This window comes from Anopheles coluzzii, chromosome 2 (genome assembly GCF_943734685.1).
Source record: "Anopheles coluzzii chromosome 2, AcolN3, whole genome shotgun sequence".
NCBI lineage: Eukaryota > Metazoa > Arthropoda > Insecta > Diptera > Culicidae > Anopheles > Anopheles coluzzii.
In genome coordinates this window covers 82,179,439-82,196,227 of record NC_064670.1, presented here as the reverse complement: position 1 = coordinate 82,196,227, position 16,789 = coordinate 82,179,439, and the positions used below count along the sequence as shown (strand labels likewise).

General features: G+C 39.4%; 3 protein-coding genes across 6 annotated transcripts; 2 read left to right on the top strand and 1 right to left on the bottom strand.

The window, feature by feature from the left end:
* Positions 1–1,235: 1,235 nt before the first annotated feature.
* Positions 1,236–2,654, top strand: LOC120952309 (uncharacterized). The gene is made up of 2 exons (XM_040371582.2): positions 1,236–1,860; positions 1,939–2,654. The coding sequence occupies exons 1-2, from the start codon at positions 1,553–1,555 to the stop codon at positions 2,267–2,269; spliced, it is 639 nt and encodes a 212-aa protein (XP_040227516.2). The 5' UTR covers positions 1,236–1,552; the 3' UTR covers positions 2,270–2,654.
* Positions 2,655–4,751: 2,097 nt separating this feature from the next.
* On the top strand, positions 4,752–6,965 carry LOC120950515 (arfaptin-2). 4 transcript variants are annotated; one of them, XM_040368620.2, is made up of 4 exons: positions 4,752–4,914; positions 5,023–5,854; positions 5,926–6,033; positions 6,104–6,965. In XM_040368620.2, the coding sequence occupies exons 2-4, from the start codon at positions 5,030–5,032 to the stop codon at positions 6,146–6,148; spliced, it is 978 nt and encodes a 325-aa protein (XP_040224554.1). In that variant the 5' UTR covers positions 4,752–4,914; positions 5,023–5,029; the 3' UTR covers positions 6,149–6,965. The 4 variants fall into 4 exon arrangements, with proteins under 4 accessions (XP_040224554.1, XP_040224555.1, XP_040224552.1 ...); XM_040368621.2 differs by having other exon boundaries at positions 4,753–4,882; XM_040368618.2 differs by having other exon boundaries at positions 4,753–4,882; positions 5,019–5,854.
* A 239-nt stretch (positions 6,966–7,204) lies between these two features.
* LOC120950514 (protein arginine methyltransferase NDUFAF7 homolog, mitochondrial) lies at positions 7,205–8,973 on the bottom strand. Its single transcript, XM_040368617.2, has 4 exons — positions 8,549–8,973; positions 7,797–8,471; positions 7,542–7,721; positions 7,205–7,477 (listed from the first exon to the last, which is right to left on the bottom strand). The coding sequence occupies exons 1-4, from the start codon at positions 8,915–8,917 to the stop codon at positions 7,298–7,300; spliced, it is 1,404 nt and encodes a 467-aa protein (XP_040224551.2). The 5' UTR covers positions 8,918–8,973; the 3' UTR covers positions 7,205–7,297.
* Positions 8,974–16,789: the final 7,816 nt, after the last annotated feature.

Below are 16,789 nucleotides of genomic sequence, written 5' to 3'. Positions count from 1 at the left end.
TTTGCTCGGAAAGTTAGAAGGCTATATAGGTCATGATCATCTTAATGAAACTTGTCGAAACACATTGCAAGAAAAGGATAGCAATATAATAATCAGTTTTAATACGCCATCTATTGATCAAACCAATGAAGCTGTGGAGCTTTCATTTTTTTTCTATGGATATTCAATTTTCCAGTCGTTTAAGCTTAATCTGTGGCGCTTGGGTTCCTATTTTTTTATACTGGAAAGAACCAAGTTTTATGCACTTACTTACTTACTTTGAATTTCTATGTATATATTTATTTGAATTATATTATGGCATGAATTATGGGATTATGGTTACGGGATTAGAAACAGACAACACTTGAAGGCTACAATATAAACAAGGAACTAGATTGAGGATTAACTGAACTATGTAATGAATTATAGCATGTACAAATGAACTCAAACAGACAAGTGAATAAACATTAGCAAAGTGACAGTTCAACCGTCTACACGTTATTTTCTTATTCCCAAAATATCACAAGTTTTCCTCCAATTTCACACCCGGTGTAATTTTCTACATGCAGCTTTCTTGAAAATTTGAAGTTTTTTCAATAATTAAAACAGAAGATATGATCAATTTACCATCCAGAAATGCAAACTCCCATACAAAATGTATGACCTACCCGGGTAGGTGGTCATAAAGATGAGGGTGTATTTTTGGTCTTAGAAACGAAGGTTAAATGGTTGCGTTCTCAACAGTGCTCCTGCCGAAATCTGCCAATATAATCTGGCCACACTGGCTCGCAGGGCAAAAGCTCGCTCGAAAGGTCAATAACCGTCGCAAAACGTCAAAAACGACCGTCGCCAGCGCCTCGAAATCGTTGCGAGTTTCGCTCGCTGGCGACGTCGGTTTGCAGTACATGCGACGCCGGTTTTGACGTTTTGCGACGGTTTTGCTACGGTGGCCGCCAAAAAGCTCGCCTTGCCCTGTGGGCAAAGTGACCAGAAATACTGATGTATATATATATATATATATAGCGAAAATCAAATGACAGCACGTACGATAAAGTTGTATCCAATGGAGCACTGCTGCGGCCCTAAGGGCGGTGGCAACGCTTTTTCGCATGCGGTTTTATCGGACGGCCTGTCAAATTTTTATATGGAATTTGACAGATAACGTCGGACGACGAAATCGCACGTTCGACGTTATCTGTCAAATCCCATATAAATCGCGTCCGATAAAATCGCATCCGATGAGCGTTGCCACCGCCTTAAGCGTTCGGGTGGAGCCCCGAGAAAAAGAACTTGCCAGCACTGAGAAAAAAATGTGCATCTTAGTTCTTCTTTGGCTTAGAATTCCCTGTACAATTTTCACATCGACACTTCAGAAAGACCTTCATTTGTGTAGCCGCTGAACCAAATCTAATCCATATCTTAGATAAAGGATGCATATTCTCGTGAGATGGAACTTTTATTTTGCGCATTAGGTCCCCCCCCCCATCCCACTTAACACTTCTGTCGCTTTTACTTTTTTTAACTCAGTTAAGTTTTGAGTTTTAACCTACCGAAAACTACCGATAAAATTTTGATGTGCCTACCGAAAACCGCCAAAATAATCTGGCCACACGCCGTGCTAGGGAAGCCGCGGCGAAATCAAAGCAAACGTCGGTTCACAAAACGAGTAAACAAAACCTGCTCGATGGAGCAAACATCAAACGGCCGAGATGCATCCCCATTAGAGATTCCGTTTTGTGAACATTACAAACCTCTGATTGTCGAGGAAATTGTGCTTGCCGATCATCCTGCTCACCTTCATTATGGGAAATGTTCGGTCATTGGAACGCTTTCCTGTACCAACAACGTGCTTGGGTCGTTGAGCCTGCCTGACCTGCCGGGGTGAGTGTTGTTTTACGAGCGGACCACGTTATGTTCAATCGACTAAAATGTAAAGCTTACTCAATTGCTTATTCGCAGTGCGATGCAGCTTCCTGACGGTGCCTGTAGTGTTGAACTTTGTCTGGACAATTACAGTGGAATCGTACCGCGAGGGAGTCAGGTCGAAGTGACCGGCATTCTTAAACTACGCGATAGAACGACGGAAATTACAACGGATGCAGGTACGTTGCGGAACATGTTGGAAGCGGCAGATGGCATCGGCTTTAAACAGCAGTATGAAGATATGAAAGCAAACTGTAAGCCATATATTGAGGTAGATTATATACGCACCATATCGAATGCAAGGGAACTCATTTCATGCAATCTCAAGTTTAGAAAGCTTAGCTTGTTAACCAAAATGGAAATGTAGTAGCAATCAAAGAATGGCATCATGTATCGGTACACTTAAGTTGTTTGAGACGGATAATATTCTTGAGGAACATTCCGCATGGAACATTTTCATCTTATTACACCACCAAACGTGGTATATAAAATATAGATCAAATTGCACGTGAAATGTTGTTTTCGGATGATACCTTACAAAACACACATCAAAACATAGACCATTAAATACCAAAAGAAAGGATATTCTATTTCCCGTCCCTTAACTCTTACGTTCACAAATATAAATATTATAAATATTATAGTTCATAAGCTATTAATGTTGCATTGATCGTATTTGTTCTTCATTCCTGGAGACATAAAAAAATAATCACCTTGAGCATATCGTGAAATAAATTGTTCACAACCGTTAATTATAAGTATTGCTTCTTTAAGGTACTTCAATTAATTACTTCAAGTAATATTATTTAAATAGTTGTGGAATGCAATATTCTAACGCGTTGTAATATATATAATATATTACGCTACATGTTACGCTAAGAAAACTAATAATCTCACGTTCACATTTCCTCGATCACTAAATGGAGTTTCCCATTTTCAATTTTGTATTGTCTCAAACATAACGTGGCTCCACATTAGCTGGAAGCATCCCTCGCTATCAGTCGGTGTGATAAGGTCCTGGCCATTTTCTATCGCTGCAATAACCTCTTCTTCGCTGTTTGGGTTTGCACGGTTGCATATCTGCTTCCAGCTGCTAAAGAGGGTTTCGATTGGGTTCAAAAATGAGGATTGTAAAGGTAGGTACATTAGCTCGTCTGGGCCCTGTTCAAATAGACTTTTCGTCTCTACACTCGTATGGGTCGGAACGTCATCCATTATGATAACAGCGCGTGGAATGTTTATCAAACGTAATTTTACGATCAATTCGTCTATGAATGCACTAAATACGCTTCTATCGATGGCCCTGTTACGGGTAAGGTAATGCAATATGCCAAACCGGTTCATGGCGCAAAGTACCGTTACGTTGCGGATTCGTATCTCTGGCATAATTTTAAATGCTCGATTTCCTGAGCAAGGTTTGGCTCGCATCACTCTGACGCTGATCTTGAATGCTTCTACACCGATGAAAACGACGCTATTGTCTGGTACGTTAGCAGACATTGCAGACAATGCATTGGCATATTCCTGGCGAGCTGCCACAATGTCCCCCTCATGTTTCTGATCACCATGCAAATGCAGTCTTTTTAATGAGTAGTTAAAGTCACCTACTTCTTTTGCCACCGTCGATCGACACACTCTAACTTGAAATTGTTCCAAAATTCGGTACGTTATCTTTTCCAAAGATGTACTGCAGTCCTCATCAATCCATCGTTTGATTTGTTCCCGGATCTGGGGTGAAATCTTTTTCTCCATTACCTTTCCGCGTGGTTCTGCCTCCACTTTCATCGTTGCATGATACTTCCTCAGCACATTGTACACTGTAGTTCTCTTGATGTTCAACGATTTAGCAATCACGGAAACGCTGCTGCCCATTTCTCTCGCCTGTACAATGCGTTCCCGATCCTCGTTGGATGTTGTTTTCAGCTTCCTTGTTTTCAGCATACCCAGCACATCTTCCTCCATACTTTCCTGATCGGTCATGGCTGCATCGTTTGAGAAAATGAATTTACAATAACAGAACTCATTTTTGATTTTTTGTTGTTTGTAGATTTTTCGAAGGTTAATAAACTGCAAAAGCAAATAGTGAAAACTTGCCTAGCGAAATGTATTTTACGGGAACGCTACCAATACACCTGCCACGAAACCCCTTTGACAGTATTGTTGGAGTTTGCGTGATCGTACTTGATCTAGTTTGGTGGGGGCTAATATTGTGCTGCGCTTAGCATGTGTTTAGAATGAATATTTCATTGTATTTTATTGCACGTGAATTGTACCAATCACAAACGCCAGCAAAATTACCAGCTAAAACGGCACAAGGTCTTTTTTTACGAAACACAATTGCCTAAGACACGCAGCAGCACAAATTCACGTTCCGCAATGCAAGTTGTTGCAAGTCAATTGGACAACCCTGACTTCGCCAGGTCCTATGTTTAGTGTGGCGAAAAACTCGTAAACAAATTGACATTTGTTGGTATTGGTGAGTTGTTGACGCGGACAGTGGGATGTCTATCAAACATTGTATTCAGCTTATTTTTTTTTACCATTTTTATTGTTCTTCTGTCGGTATAAAACAAATATCCTACAGTTGAGTTTAATTTTTCCTAACATATAACTAATCACGAGCTATTGCTTATGTGTTTCACATCAATTTTATGTTTCAATATCCGAATCTTCCATGTTATTTAGAAATGTCACTTTATCTTATGATTAATTTTAGGCAAATTATGAATTATTAAAATGAACTTATTTTTTTATGTTTTCTTTGGTGTTGTTTTTTTTAATTTGTCAAACAATTTTAGAATATTTTATGAAACGTCATCTGCGTACCATGAAATATGTCCGGTCGTGGCCTTAGTGCGCAGGCGTCAGCTGGAGGAGCCGTGAAAGAATGACGTTTGTCATGAAGTATACACAAAACGAAAAAAATCTCATTTTACTGTGATTTTCAACCAAAAGCAAATCGGTATAACTAAAGTAGAAGGTAATTAAAACAGCGACAGTGCCGCCGAAAAGGTAGTCCATTTTAGTTGGAAACATTATTGTAGCGCCATAAAGCGCTCCAGCACGCGCTAATCGTTAACGGGTCGATTTTTGATTCTTTGTTTCTGTTCGCCCAGACAGGAAGTAAATGTACGCTACAAACATGAACAAATCGAACGAGAAAAGTATACACGAAATGTTGAAAAACACTCCGTCCATGAACGATAGCACTGATGTGGTTCACACCGGTTCTGAGCAGCAAACGATCAAGCACTCGACCACGCTGACCCTGCGAAACGTTAGCAACCACAGTTTATCGTCGCCAACCTCGGTCAGCCTGGAGGACGAGTCGGCGTACATTAAGAACGGCTCCTCGAAGCTCGATACGTTCCGCAACTGGAGCATTACCACGTACAAATGCACCAAACAGATTATGCTGGAGAAGCTGGGCAAATCGACGCGCACGGTCGATCTCGAGCTCGAGGCGCAGATCGACCAGCTGAAGGAGACGCAGAAAAAGTATCTCAGCATATTGCGCCTGTCGCGCGCATTCACGTCCCACTTTTACAACTGCATGCAAACCCAGAGCCTGCTGTCGGAAACATTTGCCGACCTGGCACAAAAGAGTCCGGAACTGCAGGAGGAGTTTCTGCGGAACGCCGAAACGCAGCGGATCCTGACCAAGAACGGCGAGCTGCTGCTAAATGCGCTGAACTTTTTCATATCGTCCATCAATACACTGTGCAATAAGACGATTGAGGACACGCTACTCACCATTCGCCAGTACGAGCTGGCGCGCGTAGAGTACGACGCTTACCGCGTGGATATGGAGCAGCAGCGAACGGGTGGTAGCGAACCGCAGCAAAAGTATTCGAACGATGAGGTGCAGAAGAAATACGAAAAGTGCAAAGATCAGTACGAAAAGTTGCGCTCGGACATAGTGGTAAAAATGCAATTTCTCGAGGAAAATAGGGTAAGTGGCCGAATGCTGTGTGAACCTAGGAAACAGATTCGGAATTTCATACACGTTTTCGTTGATTTTAGATTAAAGTTATGCACAAACAGTTGCTACTCTTCCACAACGCTATAGCCGCATACTTTGCCGGAAATGCGAACGGACTGGAAAAGACGTTACAACAGTTTAACATTAGCGTGAGTATTCTAGCCGACATGTTATATTTGTGTTGTCTCGTCTAATCTCTAATTTACTTCTTGCTTGTAGCTAAAGAGCCCAAATTCCGTCACCAGTTCGTGGTTGGAACAATAGACTGCAACGCCGCTGTCCCAAACCGTGGCGAGCAGATAGATGCATCATTGTCATTTAAAAAGTATTTGATCTGAATGTGAATTTCGGTTTTTTTGAGCATATGATCGGACGAGTGTCGAAGCATTCTTGTCCAACCAGCACCCAGAGCAAATAATCGATCTGCCTTACTTGTTGTAGTGGTGAAAGCAGTCCTAGCAGCAGACGGGGCTATTCGACGATTTTGAGATTTCCATTTTTTGAGATTCCTTTGGTCTAGATATTACTTAAAAAATCATTACAACTCTCGTGATTTCACATTATTTAACTGTCGGTATATTTATAAATGCATTATAGCATTGCACAACTATTTATCTTCCGCCGGTGGAAAAGGTTATGATTATTGCAGAGCAAATACTTCCTTTTCTATGTACTAGTCACTTTTAATGTCCCTTACAATCATACTTCACTCAAGGCGGTTTGTTTCGCTTTTAGTTCTCTTAGCAATTCATTTTTGTTTCTTGTTCCAATAACAAAAAGCGGGTACTTTGGAAGGTTTGGGATGTAATCTGTTGGCGTCCTTTGGCCCTTTACAATGAGTGCGCATAGGGCGCAGGAGCTTAGGCAATGCAAGTTGAAGTGAAAGGCAATTGTCATCGATTCGGTTTAGGTTAACGGTAGTCACACAATTTAAAAGCACTAACACCGCGCACCGTGAACGGGGTAATGGTAGAATGTAAATGGTACACGAATCTCACACCAAACTATACTCATTCAGACAACAACAACACGATCATTGGCTTGGAAGCGTGTAAAATAAAGAGATTACTGTAAACAATAATCTCAGATCGCATCACAGCAGCAGCAAAAACAAAAGCTGAGGGTACGTTTGATTGGGGTCATATATAAATTAGAATAATGTGAAGCTTGCATAACGTGACTGTATAAATGGACGAAAAATATGTTCGATGAATTGATGCAAGATTGGTCGAAATGGTATTTTTGTTTTCCATGTAACAAAATGTAACGTAAATAATAGCTTCTCAAAAATTAAATAACTAAACTGAAAAAAAACCAATGTTTTCAAATGCTTTTTCGTTTGTTTATTTGTTGTTCAATTCTTTATCTACAAAATGCAACTGTCCGACCCGGATACGGAACGAAGAAACAGTTTTATTTTTTACAATCGAATCCCACTACTTTGTTTGATGTCTTCAGAAACTCTTTCAACGTTGACGGAAAGACGGATAACAGCTTGAAGCGCTCTCCCATTTTGGATGGATTGGTAAGCTCGTCGTAACCGTCCGACAGCATTTTCCGATACTTCTCGTCCTTTGCTGCACTTAGCAGACTCTACAATACGCGTATCTTTGTTGTAATACTTTGTTTCGAGTGTGTTTGTACAATTTAAGCTTACCTTTAATCGAGCGGAACCTTCCATCGCTTCCAAAAATGTCCCCTGGCTAACAGGCCCCAGTGTTATGGCTTTATCGTCTTGTTCAAGAAAATGTTTCAAGAATCCGAAATCGACATCAACCGTCAAGTCGGCACTTCCAGGATCTTGCAGCGGATCGTGCAGTTGATGACTTTTAAACGACTGAAAGATAATGAATCACAGCACAAAAGAAAAATATTAAAATGCAAAATTGCGTAACTACTCTCGCACACTTACCCTCAGTGTATCCGTTTTGTCACCTTCATGGCCATAGTCGATTATCAGCCCGAATCCCCCATGCCCGTCAATGCGTCTCGCTATGTCCTGTGCGATCTGTTCCGTCTCAAACGAGACCTCGACTCGATTTCGATCCCTCAAAAGTGACTCCTTTCCATCGAATCGCTTCCCAAACACTACTGAGTACGGCGTTGCCCTGTTCGATTGTATGAAGCGAAAGCTCGGTTCCTTTAGCTCTGGATTAATATCCACCAACATTTCCTTCCACGAAGCACCGCCTTCGCTCGCTTCCTTACAGAACACGTGCACTGGCAGCGCATCGAAGAACTCGTTTGCCAGGATGATGGAAAATCCCTTCGGCACTTCCACGACATCTGTGTACCATCGAATATTGATACCGGAGCTGGCAGTGCCTTCCTGTACGTGAGGTTCACTTTGGTCCGCCGGTGTACGGTGGACCATCCCGTTGCAAAGCTTGTCGGCCTGAATTCGCTGCAAATTGGAGCTCATTTCCACCAGATGCACACTGACTCGATCTTTTGACAGCCCGAATCGTTCGAATACGCGCAGCACATCGTGCATCAGCGTTCCCTTGCCAGGTCCTAGCTCGATGAGCTGTATATGGCCATCATAGTTAAATTTTTGTAACTCATTTATACACCAAATGGCTACCAGCTTAAGAGGGTGAAAAAGGAAAATATTGTTATCCACCCAATCGTCACAAATCTATTTGTTGAAGAAACCCGTCTTACCTCGCCGAAAATTTGTCCAATTTCCGGCGCGGTGATGAAATCTCCAGTTGTCCCAAACACATTCTCCTTTGTACTGTAGTATCCAGCCGCTGGGTTAAGCAAAACTTCTCGCATATAAGTGGCCACCGTCATTGGCCCGGTAGCTCGTATCCGGCCGTGCAATGCTTCGGCCAACGTTCTTCGGTCGGAATTGCCGGCAGGTTCCTTCGGTGGATCACGCCGCAGATTTTTCAGCTCCGTTATTGCACGTCTGTTAACAGCTTTGTAGCATTGTGATCGAGTAAATACACGACCCGGGCCGCTGCCAGCAATATTTGCGTTTAGCAAGGTTTGCAAAAGCGTTTTTGAACAGCGACGAAAAGAATTCATCTCTTGCGCGGTTTCACTTGTTTACACGGATACATTTGTTATGACATTTGCAGCAGGCGTAGAGCAGGCGTGTGCATGTGGTGGTGCGTACACGAGCTGATTTGTTTATTTGTGTATGTGTGTACGGACTTGGTTATGAATGAAGAAGTTTTACAACTAGCAGTTTCATTGAATATAGTGTGGGTGCAATTAAACTGTTTTTTTTTTTTTACAATTAAGTAGTGTGTTACAAATGTCAGTTAAAAATTAAATTAAATTTAACCTCTTCATTTTGAAGCAAACTTTACTTTAAGATGATACGGCTTGCAGAACATGTTGTACATAAGCTCAATGATACTTATCAATGAAGCTCCAAAGAACAGTCCACCGATTCCGCCCAAAGAAACTGCAGAAAAGCAGTAATGTTACTGCCTTGGTTAATTTTTGGACCTCATTTCTTACCAACGAAATCCAGCTTATTTCTGATAACTCGCCTTTGGTAGCGGAAGATTGGAACATTCAGCACTTCCAGTACAACTTTCCCAGGCTCGGAGCTAGATGCGGCAGAAGAGTAAGTTTCCCTGCACATAGAGTCGTACAGTTAGTATCATAAAAAGCGATCAAAGAAATAACAGCAAATTTACCCACCCAATCACGTGAGTTTCCAAAGACTCGCATGCTTGCATACACGACTTTTCCTTGTGTACCGTGTGCACGTGCTTGGTGGATTGCCGCACATTGGCTTGTAACGGGAATGAAGCACACTTTTAATGTTGCTGAGCAAGATAATATGTTACAAATCATTATTTAGTCAATATTTCGTACCTTTGTTAATGCATAAAAGACCCTTAAAGTCACAGTAAAACCCTTCATCTAAAAATGTGTAACAAAGTGGATAGAATTAGTAAAACAGCCTAGACCAGCAGGGTTTGTAGATTAGCATACATTCTTTCGGTGAGGTCGGTATGGTACAGTTGCACAAATTCAATTCCAAGTTGATTCGATTGTACAGAAAACACTGCGAAAAGCTGTATGCGAGAGTTGGCGACAGCCTTTCCTCCGGGAATTTACATTTGCGCTTGTCGATCGGCTCATCCTTTACCTCGGGCTTATTTACTGTTTCGGTAATCTTGGGCAAACATTTATTACTAATCATTACAAAATGAACTATTTTGGCATTAATAAATCGATTTTACCTCAAGCATAAAATGGGAGACCGTGCCGGACTTCCTTAGCGCAAAGAATGGTTCCACAAAATTAGGATAATCTTCAGGGCTGTGGATGTACATCTAGAAAGGTAAAAAAGGATTATTTACAGACACATCTAAATTTGACAATTGCTTAGATATTCCTTTTAAGTTACCATATAGTTTATACTGTCATAGTTTCGATATCGAAATTCTAAACTTCTTTTACGAGTCCACACGTTGAACTTAAGTGGCAAGTTATCGAATTTTAGCTCACTGAAATGGTAAAGGTATTATTTGTATTACAATTACTACTAGTAGTAGAAGTAGTAGAAGTAATAGTAGTACTACTACAGACTACTTACTGATCGAATATACTATTTGCCGTAAAACAGTTGCCCATCTCGGTGAGAGTGTAGCGAAAAATGTGGTTACAATCAAAGGACTTTCCAACAAACTTCACATCGAAAAGTACGTCGTTGCAATTGGAAGGAAGAAACTGAAAGAAACAAAAAAGTGTATTTATTTTGGTATGCGACAGTCTAACATACTAACTATCTACGTACCCTATTTTTCATCACTTTTAGATTAAGATTACAAGTACTGTTGAGACCTTTACATATTGCGGTAATATCTTCGTCGAGATTACTGTTCGGGTTGATAAATAGGTATGTTTGAGCCATTTTCGGCCACAAATAATCAGTACTGAAATATGACAACACAAAAAATACAATTTACAGATCCAACTACAACATTATACCGTTTCTGCACAAAACCTTTTAGCGGGTGTAAAGTTAGTAATCTTCCAATGTTCCTTAAGGAAGCTGGAAATTTGATTAGTACGCCCTTTGGCGTAGCAGAGCGATATTGCCGGAAAGGTGCTGTTCCAGCGAAGGTAAGTCGTATCCGGATTAACACTAATTGTTTCATCGTATGTATCGATTGTAAACAGCAGAATAAAGACCATCGATGCGAATGATCCGCATAGTACTAGGACCCAAAAACTTCTGTAAGGTTCAAAAAAAAAAAACAACACTTAAACGGATGTGAGTAGTTTGTTTGCGTTAAGTTTTTCCACAGTCCACTTGCCTTGCATAGCTGTTGCAGCGTGTTCCAAGATACTTCATACCATTGATAGTGCTATTGTCAGCCGCCTTACGCAAACGATGCTTGATTAGCAGTTTATTTTTTAGCGTTCCTTCAATGGTGTGCATTTTTACTGTTGGAATAGGGCTCCTCCGATTTACTTGTCTTAGTTTAGTTGAATTATGTGCCCATCTCGCAGCAGTTTGTTCAGTTTGCGCAACAGCTTGAATGTTTTTCAAATACTTGGTCATAATGGAATGATAATGATCTTCTAGTATATAATTTTTTCTATTTAAAATCTGTAAAACGTCCCAAATACTTAAAATAAAGCGCATGGGATCCTGTTGGACAGATTCTGAACAGCCGATTATATGGGACCTAGTTTTAGGCGGCAGGTTACTTGTAGAGAAATAAGTTGACTGATTTTCTTGAATATGCATGATTTTAATTTATAGCTACCGGTACATAATTCGTAATGAACTTTTCTTGTTACGCTCGCCCTTTTAAAAGCTAAATCGTATAATTTGCTAATCATTTGACCGGTCGTCCTTATGTTACGTGTAACATGCAAGCATGCTGCATTTTGAGGTCTTCCCTGGGCCAGCGAATATCCTTTATTACATTTATTCTACACGACTTGAACTTGTTGTTTGCTGTGTGAATCAACTTGTTACACAATAGTAACAAAATGCCTTTCTGAATGAGGTGTACTTAATTTTTTTCTCACGTCCTTCATGAGCCATACAAATCAAGAATAATAATAAATTTTAGATCACCAATAAGCAATGCAACTTACTTTATTATCGTTTAAATTAGGGCAAATTTTCCTTTGGTTATTCGAGAACAAAAACTATTCCATCCAAATTTAACACAAATAAATCATAAAAACCTTTGATTAAAATAGCAATTCTACAAATAAAGCAATAAAAGCATTGGATTGTCATTAGAAGTCATCCATAAACCACGTAACAACATGCCTCCTAGTTTTGTTGTAAATGAGTGCTTTAAAACGAAATTCTATTTGATCCGGATTTTGTTTTCTTCTCTAATGATGTTTGTTTCTTTTTTTATTTCAGAATCCAACTTAATGTTAATTTCACAGTTCAATTTTGCTTGACTTTTAACTGGATTATTTTCGATTTTGGGAAAAAGCCGTGGATATTTATACTCGCTAATAACGGTATTTTCACGCATTTTTAAATGCGTTTTTTTCAGAGCTAGTTTTAATACAGGTACGGACATTGAAACAACTTGGATATCGCTCTCCTATTTACCAGTAATATATACTTACTGATTTTGGTCTAGTAAAACAACAACATTTTCGATAATTATATTATTCAAAATATTAAAACAGCAAACAATATAAATGTATTAGAACATACATGAGTACAGGCGGTCCCCGAGATACTCGGTTAATGGGGACCGAAAACGGCCGCAAAATACCGCTGTTTGGTACGGAACCCTACGTTGTGTTTTGTTTTTTTTTTTTTTTTTTTTTTTTTTAAGATGTTCTTAATAAAGAATCGGTGGCTCTGAAAAGAGCCGATTGTGTGCTTTTTGTTGTACCAAGCTGGGTGGTTTTGCTTGAGGTTCTGTGCCACTTGTGTGTGCCAAGGAGTTGCTGTTGAGATGAGCGAAGCGTGTTGCTTGCTAGAGGAGTTTTGAATGACAAGAAAGAATTTGGCTTTTGCCGCTTTATTTATAATGCATATTTTTTAATGGTGTGCGTGATGACGAAACGATCGATGACCCGTCGAACAATTTGTAGCGATCCGCGAAAGTAGTGATGTGCTACAAACGTGACAATGGTAGTGATGTGCTACAATCGGGAACGAACAACCGCGTATCTCGAATTTCCGCGTAAGTTGAATCTCGTGATTTCCAGCTAAAATATCACAAATTTTCGTGTAATTTTGCAAGTAGGGGGCGGTTTTAGTCACTTTATGAATTATTTGATATGATTCTGACTGAATATAATTGTTTTAAACCTTTTGAAATAGTTTTGAACATTCGATCAAAATGGAAATTATTGGGCAATTTGCAATTGATGTGTCAAATCAGTACAATTTGCTCAAAGAATTGTCAAATTTAGAAAACCGCGTATCTCCGAATCCGCGTATAAGAGGTACCGTGTATCTCGGGGACCGCCTGTACTCTGAAACGGATCAAATGTGGCCGTGAGAATCTTCTTTGTGGCCTGCGAAGGAAAACTAAACCTTTATAAAAATGAAGTTAACATTACAAAACTTGTATAAAAAAGAAATCTAAAAAAGGAAAAATCAAACAATGAAATTCTTCGATTGAATCTGAGTTAATATTTCCAACAGGTGCTTCCAATAGGAAGTTTTGGAGTATTTAATCTGTGAAGATGAGTGTTAACAAGTATTGTTACAGGCCAATACCCAAAAAATAAATAACGGGTAAGAAGGTATTTATACCCCAAAACACTGCCAGCAACGCGTGCTTAATAGATAGGTACACTTTCAAAAGCTGTAGTCAGTTAGTTAAGTTAATATTCAGAAAAACCACAAATTTAAGAGATTTTTGATCACATTACATTCCTGCAAACTTAATTAATTACTTATTGGTTAATGTATGCTGCTGCTGACCTATAGAAACTTCCTACACTTATTGAATGCAACACAACCGAATAATCAGTTCTTGCTACAGGAAGACTGCTAGCGGGATAGTATTGAAATTGAGGATTATTGAACAGAAATTTGATAGCATACATACATTCATAACTTTTTTTTGTAACACTTTTTTATTGGGCACTGTCTAATCAGGTTTTAGGGTACTGTCTGATAAGGTTTTCCATTTGAAAAAGTCGTGTATGATATCCAGTAAAATATATATATTAAAGGGTTATGCTAAAAGTAAGATAAAAATGCAAAAAAAAAATATAAAAGTTTAATCGACCATTGAAGAAAAACGTGTTTTGTCCTCTTTCGTCACTATGAGCTATTTGTTTTCCTTTTATTTACTTTCTCATATTTCATAATTATTTGCCGCGTCAATCTGTTTGTTGTTTTAAAAAGACAAATCCGCTACCCTATCAAACCCTTGGCAGGTCGTATCCAAGTCACACAATGAGCAACCTACAACGAAATCTGGCAAATATGCGCATCACAAAACTATCAAACATATGTCCAGCTGAGCTGGTGGATTACTGACTCAAAAATAATACCATTTATCTATGCCAATAGATGGATAAAAAATAATTATAAATAAACACCGTTTTCAATCCAAACTAACACCACCTACTGGTAAAGCGGCGTATTCCCCTCGTGCGGGAAGACAATTATCCTTTTTTTCTTCCCTCGCAAATTATACTATTCCCCCTTGGCAAAGCCTAACCAAGAGCCTTTTTTATGCACACATACAAGCTACGGTATGTTACGGTCGGGAGGATAATGCCACCCCGTTCCGTTTAACCATATGCATTAGAATTGGTTGCGCTAATAGAATTTAACGCATCTACCACACTTTTATTGCAGCTCGTTCAATTGCTGTGGGTACTTCTGCTTAATCAAATCATTAGAAACTGATTATAAAAGAACAGAAAGGTTATCTGGATTGGGTTGGACGTATTTAAAGTATAGCATTTTATTTTATTTATTTAAATTTTTTTAGAAATTTCTTCATAATAGCTGTATTCCGCTCTATTGTGATTGTTTGCAATTGCAATCACTAATCAATTTATTTGATTAGTTCTGTGTGCATTAGTTCAGATGGTGGTGGAATGTTTCGCGGTACAAAACCATACCAAAATGCCGATATACTCGATAACGCCTAGCATTTGTTACTCTATCTTTCCGTGCTGCTACAACCATAGGACCGTTGGACCGCGTTCCGGAAGCGAGCAAGCATGCCCGATTTCCGCACAACTCCTACTGATAACCCACGGCAACGGCGCATTGTTTACCGTCCCACAACACGGGAAGCCGTTTTTTCTCTAGCCAAAAATCAATTTATCTACACCCAACACATAACACAACAGTGTGCCCTTTCGTTATGGTGTCCGCCTGCCTCAGTGTGTATCGGACGCACCTTTCGAAGACGGGACATTTGTGCAAGTGTGGTTGCAGTTACGTTTTGTTTTAATTTAATACACTTTTTTAGTTCCCAAGCGTTTAATTGTGTTTCGTACTTATCGTTTACGCCCTGCACAGGTCAGGCTTAAAGCTGCTCCGTGATAGGGTAAGTTGTGTAATCGGTTTTACTTTACTGTGCCATTTTCATTGTTCGCTTTTTGCAAATATCAAATGGAAATCGGGGTGTCCATTTCGATCGAAAAGCTATTTGAACCACTTTCAACATTACCGCTGCCAACATCAGCCTGCTGAGCGTATCGATTCCATTACAACCAGATCGACGGCACCTATCGTAATGATGGTAATTTTCCGCCAAATAATATTCCACCAACGTTGACCCAGACCCCACCGGGGAATCTGTCTCATTCCTGCTACCTTTTCCAATGTGTGTGTGTGTGTTCTGCCCAGTGTACCAATTGTTTCGTATTTAACAATCCTAAGCATATAAACACACCGAGACAGCCCCTTCAGTGCTGCTACTTCAAACAATTACTACGATCGAAGGGTGTCGAAGGGGCGGAACGACAAATCCGGTAGTGATAAATTGCTCCCTAGACAGATTGTGAAATCCCATTTTGGCAGGTTGAGGTCCCGTTGAGTACGTCTGTGTGTACGTGTGTGTGTATGTCTGTGAGTTTGTCTGCACATGTGTCCCTTAAAAGAGCGTTTGCAAGAGTGTCGGATGTGTATCTGTCCTGCATCCTAGACGCACCAGCTGCAAAGCCAAGGCTTCTAGGCGTGGTGGTATCTGTAAACTTGAGTCAAACAAACCTGTAGGAGAGTCTTTGAAACTAATTCTTGCTGCTTCAGAGGCGAAAAGTTTTCAGTTTGAAATAGTTGAATTTTGCGTGACATTTTGCAACCACCCAAACACCTATAGCCTGGACAGTGGCGGCTTTAACGGTACGCGGACTAAGCGGTCGCGAGGGGTCCCGTAGGTGTGAGCGCTCCAGCAATTGTAAGAGCACCATATATTTTAGTGATTCGGGGTCTCCGTTCTGGATCCGCTACTAAGCCTGTAATATTGTTCCTTCTTGCTAAATGAAAACGTCCTTCGAGCTTAATGACACTTGCATTTTTTTATAGTTTTTTCACAATTGGGCATTGATATTATTATACCTCTGAATCTATCTTATGTCTGCCTTATTTAAACAAAAATATTCCTTCAGTTTAAAATTTAAATTTAATAAGCGTTTAAAAAAGTTACAGGATATTTTGGTAAGCATTTTATTTTTAATTTTATTTTTTAAAAAGAAATTGAGTTAATTTTTTACATATATTTTTATTATAATAAGTAAAATTAAAATTAATATTATTATTATTGTTATTAATGTTAATAATGTTATTAAAACTAAATTTTAATTTTAACTTTTAAAGACATTCAAGTTCGTTATCAATATAAATTAAAACTATTTTTACTTTCTTCAATTTTTAAATTTAAACCGATAAACAACAAACATATACATTCATTCCAAAATATCTATCAGTTTATTGTTTGTGTAATATTATTAGATTTATTAATACTA